General features: G+C 35.9%; 1 protein-coding gene across 1 annotated transcript; it reads left to right on the top strand.

Annotated features, from left to right (window-relative positions):
- The first annotated feature begins 6241 nt into the window (after positions 1-6241).
- Positions 6242-10121, top strand: LOC306888115 (transmembrane protein 263-like). Its single transcript, XM_079446264.1, has 3 exons — positions 6242-6470; positions 7835-7905; positions 9216-10121. The coding sequence occupies exons 2-3, from the start codon at positions 7842-7844 to the stop codon at positions 9512-9514; spliced, it is 363 nt and encodes a 120-aa protein (XP_079302390.1). The 5' UTR covers positions 6242-6470; positions 7835-7841; the 3' UTR covers positions 9515-10121.
- The last annotated feature ends 425 nt before the right edge of the window (positions 10122-10546 follow it).

Consider the following 10546-nt stretch of genomic DNA (forward strand, 5'->3'; position numbering starts at 1 on the left):
TTGTATATGCTTTGATTTCTAATAACAGATTTTAAGAAGGAAATGTCAGTCCTTGTAAGACGGCAGTAATGTTAGAGGTTCAAGTGAGGATTTATGCAAAGCTGATGCAGCTATAGATCAGGGCTCAACAAGAAAAACGGCATAATTCTTCACATACATTAAATACACACCCACTACTAAAATGTTTTGAAGGACACTAACATTTTTGACCAAATATAACTCGACATCTATAATGTTACAAAATATATATATAAAAAGAGCTCTTTTAAACTTATTCATAGAATACTGACAAAAAATAAATAAATTGTATCAGTTTCCACAAAAATAGCTCAACTGTTTTTAACATTGAGAAATGTCTCTTGAGCACCAAATCAGGATATTAGAATGATTTCTGAAGAATTGTGTGACTAATTTATTCCTGCCATCACAGGAAATTTCATTAAAATTTATTATAAAAATAGAAAACAGTTATTTTGTCATTTCACAATTCCTTTTTTTTTTAAACTGTAATTGATTAAATGCAGCAGTTACATAAAAAGTATTGACCTCCAACTTACTGCATTTTAAATTATGAATACAAATAAAAATTTCAAATGATCGTTTAAACTGGGATATAAGACAATTTTTAAACAGCTGTAAAAAACAAAACAAAAACACTTGGATTTTTACAGTATCTTGTAGACTCTGTAGTTATACCTTTTAAATCAGTTCTAATAATTAAAAAAAAAGAAAAAAGGAAACATTTACACATGCTTTTTTTTTTAACAAAGATGACGTTATTTGCTTGTTGCTTTTTTCCTATACCTTTCCCAATTAGGTTCATTGCAATATTTAAGAGTAATTAAAATCATAGAGCTTTGCTGCATCCTGCCTTTGGCTGGTGTAAAGCTACAATGTATTAAACCCGTCAAGCCCCAACAAAGCTAATGGTTGTAATATATTTAATGTGTCCCTCCACTTTGGTTCAACAGCCCACAGCTGTGGCAGCTTTACGGCTCGGGGAAGGGGAATGGGTACAAGAGATGTGGAGGGGGTGGGGGGGTGAAAGTGTCCAGGATTGACTGTGTCAACAAACCCAGCTGGAGGAGAAAGGAGGCGGCCATTTAGACCAAAAAAATAAAAGAGTGAAAAGAGATAGATGATGCAGAGGTAAAATCCAATAAAGAGAGTTTGTGGGAAGCGAGAGGTGAGGAAGATGCCTGGAGCCGTGAGAGGCCATTTCTCAAGCCTCTGACATCTTCTAAGGATGAATGACGGACAAGGACGACTGGGACAGAAAGAGACGGCGGGAGAAAGAATAAAAGGTAAGAGGAGTGGATACAAAGAGATACATCCAATAAAACAAGGCCTGTGTTACAACATACAAATGTGATAAGACAGGCCTTTCAACGACAAACCTTATCACAGCCGAAAGAGGCACAGATATCACATTCACAATGACAACGGGTCAGTGTGCAGAGTGATAAACAACTACCAGAGTGAACAAAATCTGGCAACCTGCAAACCAAAATACACTATAAGTGGCTATAACTCAATTCAACAAAACTGGACGCAGATGAAACTCAATTAGTCATTTGTTGGTTATTTAATCTTTTTAAGTGCATCAAGGCTGGTCCTTATGAGATTCCCCTCTTTCCACCTCCACTGCTGTAATGGTTACTCCCACAGAACTATTAAAAACTACAGGGGATGGGAGGTCACTGCCTTTGTCTCCCTGCTAAGCACAAAGACACTGCTGCGCACATCCAATATTTCACAGGTGAGTTATTAAGACTCGCATAAACAGCATGGAGAAGTCTACAGTACAATGTGTTTGTCACAATCTGGGTCTCTACATGCATGAAAACATGTCCTTAAGTGCAAAAAAAACCCACCATTTTCAAATGATCCGTTTCACAAACAAACCGCAAGCTCCAGACAAAGTGAATTCCAGGAGGCACTCATGAAATATACATTTCAAAGGCTGCATGTAACTGAAGGACATAAATGTTCTGAACTGAATATAAAACACACACAAAAATCTGTTTATTTTAATAGTGATGTTGTCAGTATTTGTCTCACTTTGCATTGCTCTTTGTTTTAACATTCAGAACAATAACACATTTGAAATGTTTTTCCCTCCAAATGAGTAAAATAAGGCATTTTAAACCAGACACAAAGTATTTGGTTGAATTTAGAGAGAAAAATAAATATGAAGTTTCAATTAATAAAAAAGATAATTGATAATATTCTGTGAGTTTGATACCTAATATTTAGCTAACAGTTTGATAAATCACAATTTTTTATTAACAGTAATAAGACGTTTGATAAATCACTATTGATGAACGCAAAGTTGAAAAAAAGATTGCTAAATTGGAGGGGGGGTGGGGGGGGGGGGCAAGGGCAACATGCAGACAAATAAGCAAAACTCTGTCTGCCGTCTAACAAAGACTTCACTAAACATAGGCACAGGGGCTTCACGCCAAAGAAGAGGCAAAAACCAACACGAGCAGTGGTGTGACTGAAACCATGGAGAAGAGGTTAGCAACGGGCAGTCAGGGCAGGAATGAGCTGGCCGTCAGACTCCGAGTTAGTAAGACAGCACAGAGTCATTGTGCTGATATTAGCACACATCTCTGGCCTCTCACCGCTGACATATTGAGCTTAATTAGTTCAGATGTTTGATGAGAAGCAAAAAAAGGACTAAGATGGAAGATTTATTTAGTATGGAATGTTATGCTTTCCCATTTATATGACCGTTTTAATATTTATATAATGTTAGAGAGGGGGGAAAACACATTAGACGAAAGGCCTCTAGATCCATTTTAGTACTAGGAGATATTTCTCAAATACCAAAAGCTGACTTTAAAACTCTACACAATATAATAAAATAAAAGGTAAATATACAGACTTCAATTAAGTTTGTATTTACCCTTGTATACAGCTAGTTTTTGATGTCTGCTGCCCCCTATGCATGTGGAGTTGCATGTGACCCTCTTCAAATACCAGTTTCTCCATCTCATGGATAAAGGGCTGTCATTTAGTGCCCCCTGTTGTCACAATTTCAAAAGACAAGGCAACCAATTCACATTCTTTTGAACATATCAGAGTTAATTCTGAAGGATCATGTGACACTGAAGACTAGAAGAATGTCAGAAAAATTCAGCTTTGCCATCCCAGGAAAAAAAAGATACATTAAATCTTAAACTTTTGAATGATAGTGTACATACAGCATGTTTCCTTTTATTATTATTATAACATCAACAAAAATGATACAGTAACCACTATGATTCAATGCGTTCATTCAGTGAAGGATTTGTTAGACTGAACCCCATAATTTGAAGGTTTTTTTTAACGAGTCATACAGAAGGACCCTCATGAGAATCATTTATGCATGAACCAGACTGTTTAAGTGTGCAGTCCAGTAAAGAAATTTTCTTGCTATTATTTTGTGGTACATGGCCTTTTTTCTGATTGCATTCAATTAATTTCAGACTGTGCTGAAATAATAATAATAATAAAAAAAAAAAAATTATATATATATATATATATATATATATATATATATATATATATATTATATGCAATCTACAGTTTGCTGAAGTTACTTAAACAGTTTATGTCTCTGTATTGAACAGTAGGGCAGGATCTCTTTGTAAAACATAACAGCTTTTGCTTTACACAATGGGGCAACATTCAGATTCAAGAACTGACTCCCTTTTCAATTCATGAGTAAATTGGCCACAGCCCACAGGATGTTGAATTTGAATGACATGAAGTGGAATTTACAGAACTACAAATTAAGAAATTCAACACAGTCACACAAAAGAGCAATTACAACAACCGGCAATCCAGTGGTTTCATACTCAAGACTTTCGGGTAAATTAGTGCATGTGTTATTCACAACATAGTCCAAAAATTAATCTATGAGATATATGAAATGTACACATGTGGAATTTCAAACACTGACTATTAAGTAAGGAAATGTTGATGACTTATTAAAAATGAATAAAGGCGGAAATGTGGTCGTGACACAATGCAGTATGTCAATTTGAAGGGGTTTATTTTGAGTTAATGATTGTAGGCTGTGTACATTATCCCACTTTCTACAAATCTACCTAAATATATAGATAGATATGAAATATTAATATAAAATAATTGTATCATAGGCTACTTGTAGAGAGCAGAGAGAGTTATTTTTCAGAAATATTTCACTGTTGAATGCTGTGATTAATTAAAAATGTCATAATATTTTCAGAAATACCACACGTTATGTATGTAATGAAAATAAACATGTTGGCTAACTGAAAATGTAATTAATTTTTGAAAACGTCACTTTAAAACGATAGGCTAATAATTTATTTGAATTTCACTTAATTTTTCCTTAAATTCAAATAGTTCAAGTTCAAGTTGAGCTTTATTGTCATTTCGCTACATGTGGGAACATACAGTGGAACGAAATGTCGTGCCTTGCAGGACCACGGTGCTACATAAATACAGACATACAACAATGAAGTAAAAAAAACACTTTAAACATATAAACCAATAAAAAAACACTATAAACCTATACAACTATACACTATAAACCTATACACAACTAACCTACTGACAGATTTGAACTATAAGTATACTATATATAAATATTTACCCTATACAAACTAAAACAAATAGAAGATAAAAAATACAAACGATACGAATTCACACGCTTCACATACTGTACATGTGCAAAGAGAAACATTTTGAGTCGAGCAGCTGGTTGGGGAACAGTGCAGGATGATTTGTAGTGCCTGAGCATGTAAACATACATATATTGCTGAGTCTTTTGTGGGATTGTGTACACGCAGCAGTGTGTGTAAAGTGTCTAGTGCACATAGAGGAGAGTGTGTTACTACAGGTGGTTTGTACAGGCCCACTCACCTGTGTGTAGCACACTTCGAATGAGCACAGTCTCTCAGAACACGGCCAGGTATGTTGTCAGGACCCGCAGCCTTGCGTGGGTTAATCCTAGACAGGGTCTTCCTTACGTCGGCTGGAGACAGACAGAGCGCCCGTGAATAAAAGTAGTCATCGGGGAGGGATGTGTCCTCATCACAGGCCTGTGGCGGGGGCTTGTAGTCAGGGATGGTCTGAATGGCTTGCCACAGGCTCCGTGTGTCTCTGCTGTCTGTGAAGTGATTGTTGATTTTTTGAGCATATGACCGTTTTGCATTTTTGATGCCACAGGACAGACTGGCTCTTGCTGTTTTGAGGGCTGCTTTATCTCCTGATCTGAATGCTTCATCTCTGGTCTTTAGCAGCCCACGAACCTCTGCTGTCATTCATGGGTTCTGGTTTGCACGTGTGGTGATGGTCTTGGTGACTGTGACATCATCAGTGCACTTTTTGATGTAAGCAGTCACAGTTTCAGTGTACTCATGCAGGTCTGTGTGGTTGTTGTAGGTGGCTGCCTCTTTAAACATGTTCCAGTCTGTGCACTGAAAAAAGTCCTGTAGTGCTGAGGTAGCATCATTTGGCCAAATTGTGATGAGTTTTTGAACCGGTTTGGCAAGTTTGAGAAGTGGTCTGTATGCTGGGATTAGCATAACAGTGATGTGGTCCGAGTACCTGAGGTGGGGGCGGGGTACAACCTTGTAAACGTTCTTTACTGTTGTGTAAACAAAGTCCAGTGTGTTGTTTCCCCTTGTTGCAAAGTTCACATGTTGGTAGAACTTTGGCAAAACTGTCTTTAAGTTTGCATGGTTGAAGTCACCGGCTATGATGAAATATATAGGGAATATAGGAAATATGGAAATATAGATGAAATATATAGGAATATAGGAAATATATATAGAATATAGGAATTCTACATATATGTTCAAATTAGAATTTAAAAGGCATTCTTAGGCCTTATTTAATTCTGAATGGAACACAACCCTGTCACTAACAATCATGTGCTAAGAAAAAAAAGAGACTAGTAAAAGGTCATTTTCATTATTTGTTACGTTTACAGGCATTTTCTTTAACTGTAAAACACAACACAATAAAAAGCTTAATTTAAAATACAGGTTAAACACAGGAAAATTTCTGTTATCACTTTGCTGTCAGAGGTTTTGTCTCAAAAAGACAAGTTAATTGATCCACGTCCATTATCAGATCTCAGTCAATGAAAAACCAAAGAACTCAGAGGTGCACAGATACACCCTTGGTTTTCACCATACTCCACACACAGCCAGAGTATAGTGAAGTCATTTCACACACCAGAGGGGCAGGAACCAGAAACGTCACTTCCTCTCCTATGTGTCCACATTGGTACGTGGTTAAAAACAGCAAGGACGCCACGTACACATTATGCAAAGATAGGTCTTTATAAGAAAAGTCTTGTCAGGTTGCAGTTCCTTCGTAATTTTAGCGTGTCTTTCTGAATCGGAGCAGCATATTTTTCCTGTGAAACAAACAAGGGGTGGAGATAGAAGTTTCCAACTTCATCTGCAGAAGTTTAGAGAAGTAAACTCGTAAGTATATATACACGACAGCTGGCTAAGTTTTCCTTCTGCATGTTTTTTACTAGTTATATTATGGGATGCATAAGAGCTTTATTGACTCTGTAGACAATGGCTGGATTGTCTCTAATGCATCTCTTCCCTAACTTCATGTAACTGTCGTTTGATGAGCTGCTGCCATATTTTTTATGTAATTCTCTTCAAAGCATGACCTGCTTCTGGCTCTTGAGTTTCCTTCACTTGGTTTACATTTATTTTTCGTAAAGGTGACTATATAATTTCCTGTCAAGCCTTTATTGTTCTTTCCCACCTAACGTGTAAATGTAGTGAGGTGGAGTTAATTTAAACCCAGATGATGATTATTTATTCCGAGGGAAAGAAAATACTTCTCACACAAGCGCCACGTCATATTTAGAAACAGCTAAGTTTATAACGATGTTCGATTCTTGAATGAATCATTCATTTGAGTCGTTTTAATGAAACGTTTAAAACTGTTCACAAAACCGGATTAAACGATTCCCGAGTTAACAATTCCCTTTAGTTTAGTGTCTGTCGAAAGTATTATAATAGGATGAATATTACAAATAAACGCACTGGCAATATGTGTTGTGGTTTTACACAGTTTATTTAATACATTAATTTATAAATGTGACTGAAATGCTGAAAGAGTCGCTGAATCTTTTCTTTCTTTTGAACCGGTTCTTTTAAATGCGAAAGAATCGATTCAAAGACTTTACTAGAGTTCGCTTTAGGACAGACTTGATATTAATAATGCACTGGTTTGTTACGGCATAAAGTTGATTTATTCATTCATTTCCACTCATTCAATAATTGCTTACGTGTAGCTGTACACGTATTAATATCCTCAATAAGCGTAATTTTATCTTTATTGTTCTTGGTAATGTCCCTTTAGGATAATAAATGATTAAATTGGAATATTGCATCACAGTGTTTCATATTGCATCTGCTGTATGTTAATATTTAATTATGATTTCTTAATATCCCTCATGTTTATAAGGTTTACTGATGAAAACAAACATTTCAATAGTCACCTTGTTCAAATTATTGCTTCAAACCATTTGGTATGCAGGATCTGATATGCAATCATTTTATTTGTCCTTAAATAGTCCAGTCTACCTGTTGGCAGTGTTGCAGGTTACTTTTTGTTGACAGAGTAAACTGGTCTGCCTTGTTCTGTGTCAGTGCTTGTTGGGTTGAAGCCCATTTTTAGTGGCAACCTTTCACCTTGTTTTCTGTGTCTGGTGGTCCCGCCCACATTTTTGATTGTTGGAAGACTAATTAAAATTTCTTGTGTGGAAAATGATGGAGGGTATTCTAACTACTGCATCTTGTTTGTATTTTTTTTTTTTATGCAGAGTAAAAATGAGTGAAACAAACCAGCAACAGGATGGGTTGCCTGCATACTTGAAGGATGAGCCTCCAGCAGGTACTTGTCATTGTGAAAGTGATTTGCAACAGTTATTCCTTTTTACAGCAATCAAGCTTTTTATCTTAGCACAGTCATGCCCAATGAATCATTTTATACAGCTGTCCTTAGTACATCTTCATGCAAGAGAATGATAACGCTTTGTGCCACATAGTGGTGCTCTTGCACAATCCAAGACTGACACTAGGCCATTGCCCTACTTTTTTCCAGTCTAAATAATCAAATTTACTAGATTTGGTTATAAAATTGTCAATCTGTTTATAGTTGTATGTCTTGGTAGGTACATCTAGATATAAATTTGTTCCCCAAAATGTGTTTAGACAGTTAAAGATATATGACTGGCATTGCTGTAGATGACCATTTCAAATCAAATAGTATTTATTTTAAAGCAGAATGCCACAAGCACACTTTAAAAAAGTAAAACATTTCACTAAATACAGTATCTTTGAATTTTAATTGATAAAATGATTAACTGGTAAATAATGATAAATATCCACAAATAAATAAAACAAATAGTGTAAGTCATTAATTTTGTTCATAGAATTCTGTTCCCAGATACTCTTAATTTTTCTACTCCTTGAAAGTGAAAGCTTGAAGTATGAAATTAAATTATATAGTGATAAAATTAATGTGGCTAGTATATTTACTTGTATGAAGGTCTTCGCCTAATTATTTTTATTTTATAAATTGAAAGTGAACACTTTAATATGAAATTAATCTAATTAATTACTTTTAAAATTTGGGTACTATTTTTAATTGTATATAGTTATTCGCCTAATACATTTTTTTTATTATTTATTGAAAGCAAAATGTTTAATTGAAGTGTGAAATTAAATAAAATAATAATTACTTTTAAAATATGACTAGCACATATTAATTGTATAGTTCTTCACTTCATGCATTGTTTTATTAATTTAAAGTGAACGCTTTAACTGAACTATGAAATTAATCTTATTAACAATTGGTTTTAAAATGTGGCTACAAAGTTTTTCACCTAATACATTTTTTATTTCATTCAACAAATGACATCAACAAAATTCAACATCAACAAAAAATCAACAAACTTTAACAAATGAAATCAAATAATTACGTTTAATTAAAATATGGCTAGCATTTTTAATTGTGTAAAGTTCTTCACTTAATAATTTTATTAATTGAAAGAGAATGCTTAAATTAAATAATTACTTTTACAATATGGCTATATTATGTAATTGTAGTTTTTCACCTAATTGTATTTTATTTTAGACCGCTACTCCATTTTCTTATCTTGTGATATTTTCAATATTAACATTTCATTTTATATCCTGTAGATGCCAACAAAGATCATCCCCAACCCCAGCCTGGCATGTTCTCCAGGGTAGCTGGTGGTCTGTTCAGTGTCACGAAGGGAGCCGTTGGGGCCACAGTGGGTGGAGTTGCCTGGGTTGGAGGAAAAAGCCTTGATCTCACGAAAACTGCTGTTAGCTCAGTTGCAGCTGTTCCAGCGTTGGGAGTGGGGCTCGTGAAGGGCAGCGTGTCTGCCGTGGCTGGTGGCGTGACCGCTGTCGGCTCCGCCGTCGCCAGTAAAGTTCCCATTGGCGGGGGCAAGAAGAAGGACAAGTCTGACTGAATCACATGGCTTGAAGGTACTTTTGCCAGAGGCGTCTGCATCGTGTCTTCTTCTTTGACTCCTGAGGGAGTTGATTGTGGAGTTCACACTTGTGTTACGAGCATATTTGGACCATATCCGTGTACCTGACCGGACCAACAAGATGACATTCGCAAGCCGCGTGCCTTCATCTGCTCCACGCAAGAACCTTAGTTTTTGTGTTCTATAGAAATATGACATTAAGTGTGTGTTGTATTCAGAGTCAAACTGTTTATGTATGAAGTATTAAATATCTGACCAGAGGTGGATATGTGGACCTCTAAATGTTCCGTTTATGCTTTACTGAGCACACACTTGTGTCTGACTGTATACACAAAGAATCATGTTTTAAGCACACCTTACAGTTGAATTGCTCCAAGCTGGTTGTAAGGATGAAGATCAATCAAGTGTCCCTCTAGGTGCTGTGGGGGAAAATCTCAGACTGTGGGGTGCTGATGGTGGCGCTCCATCCATCTGATTGATTGTTTGTGAGATTACTTACTTTGTGCCTCTGGGGTCCATGCTGAACTCCAGCGATCGCTCTCTGTGTCCCCCTGAAAAACAGAAACCACAGACCCACACACACAAATATATATATATATGTGTGTGTGTATATATGTCCCACGTTAAGGGCTTGTGTGTTTAGATTTTGTCAGACAACTCCAAAATTACAATTGTGAGCCATAAATCTGAATGCTGATAGTACTGCCCTTTTTTTTAGGGAAACGTGCATGACCATCTCCATCAAAACGCGAGGCTTTCTGTTTTGATAACTATAGCTGTATTCCAATACCTAGAGACATTTTCTTTTTCATTTCTGTGTGTAATTCCATCTGTCCTTTCACTCCTTTGTTCTGTTTGCTCTTTTAACTCTTTAATGTGAATTTTTTTTTGTTTGTTGATGTTTTGTTTTATGGGCCAACAAAGAACCACATGAGGTGGCAAAGTACAATACAGTATTTTCTTCTGTCAAGTATATGTTTTCCCTTTACCAAAGATTGCAATTGGAAAAAG

The sequence above is a fragment of the Barbus barbus genome (assembly GCF_936440315.1).
Source record: "Barbus barbus genome assembly, chromosome: 22".
NCBI classification, from domain to species: domain Eukaryota; kingdom Metazoa; phylum Chordata; class Actinopteri; order Cypriniformes; family Cyprinidae; genus Barbus; species Barbus barbus.

Excerpts from the sequence above, each read along its gene's own strand:
- LOC306888115 (XM_079446264.1), top strand. The coding sequence starts at position 7,842 with ATGAGTGAAACAAACCAGCAACAGGATGGGTTGCCTGCATACTTGAAG. Across the intron at positions 7,906-9,215 it reads GAAGGATGAGCCTCCAGCAG|ATGCCAACAAAGATCATCCC; the intron begins GTACTTGTCATT and ends TATATCCTGTAG.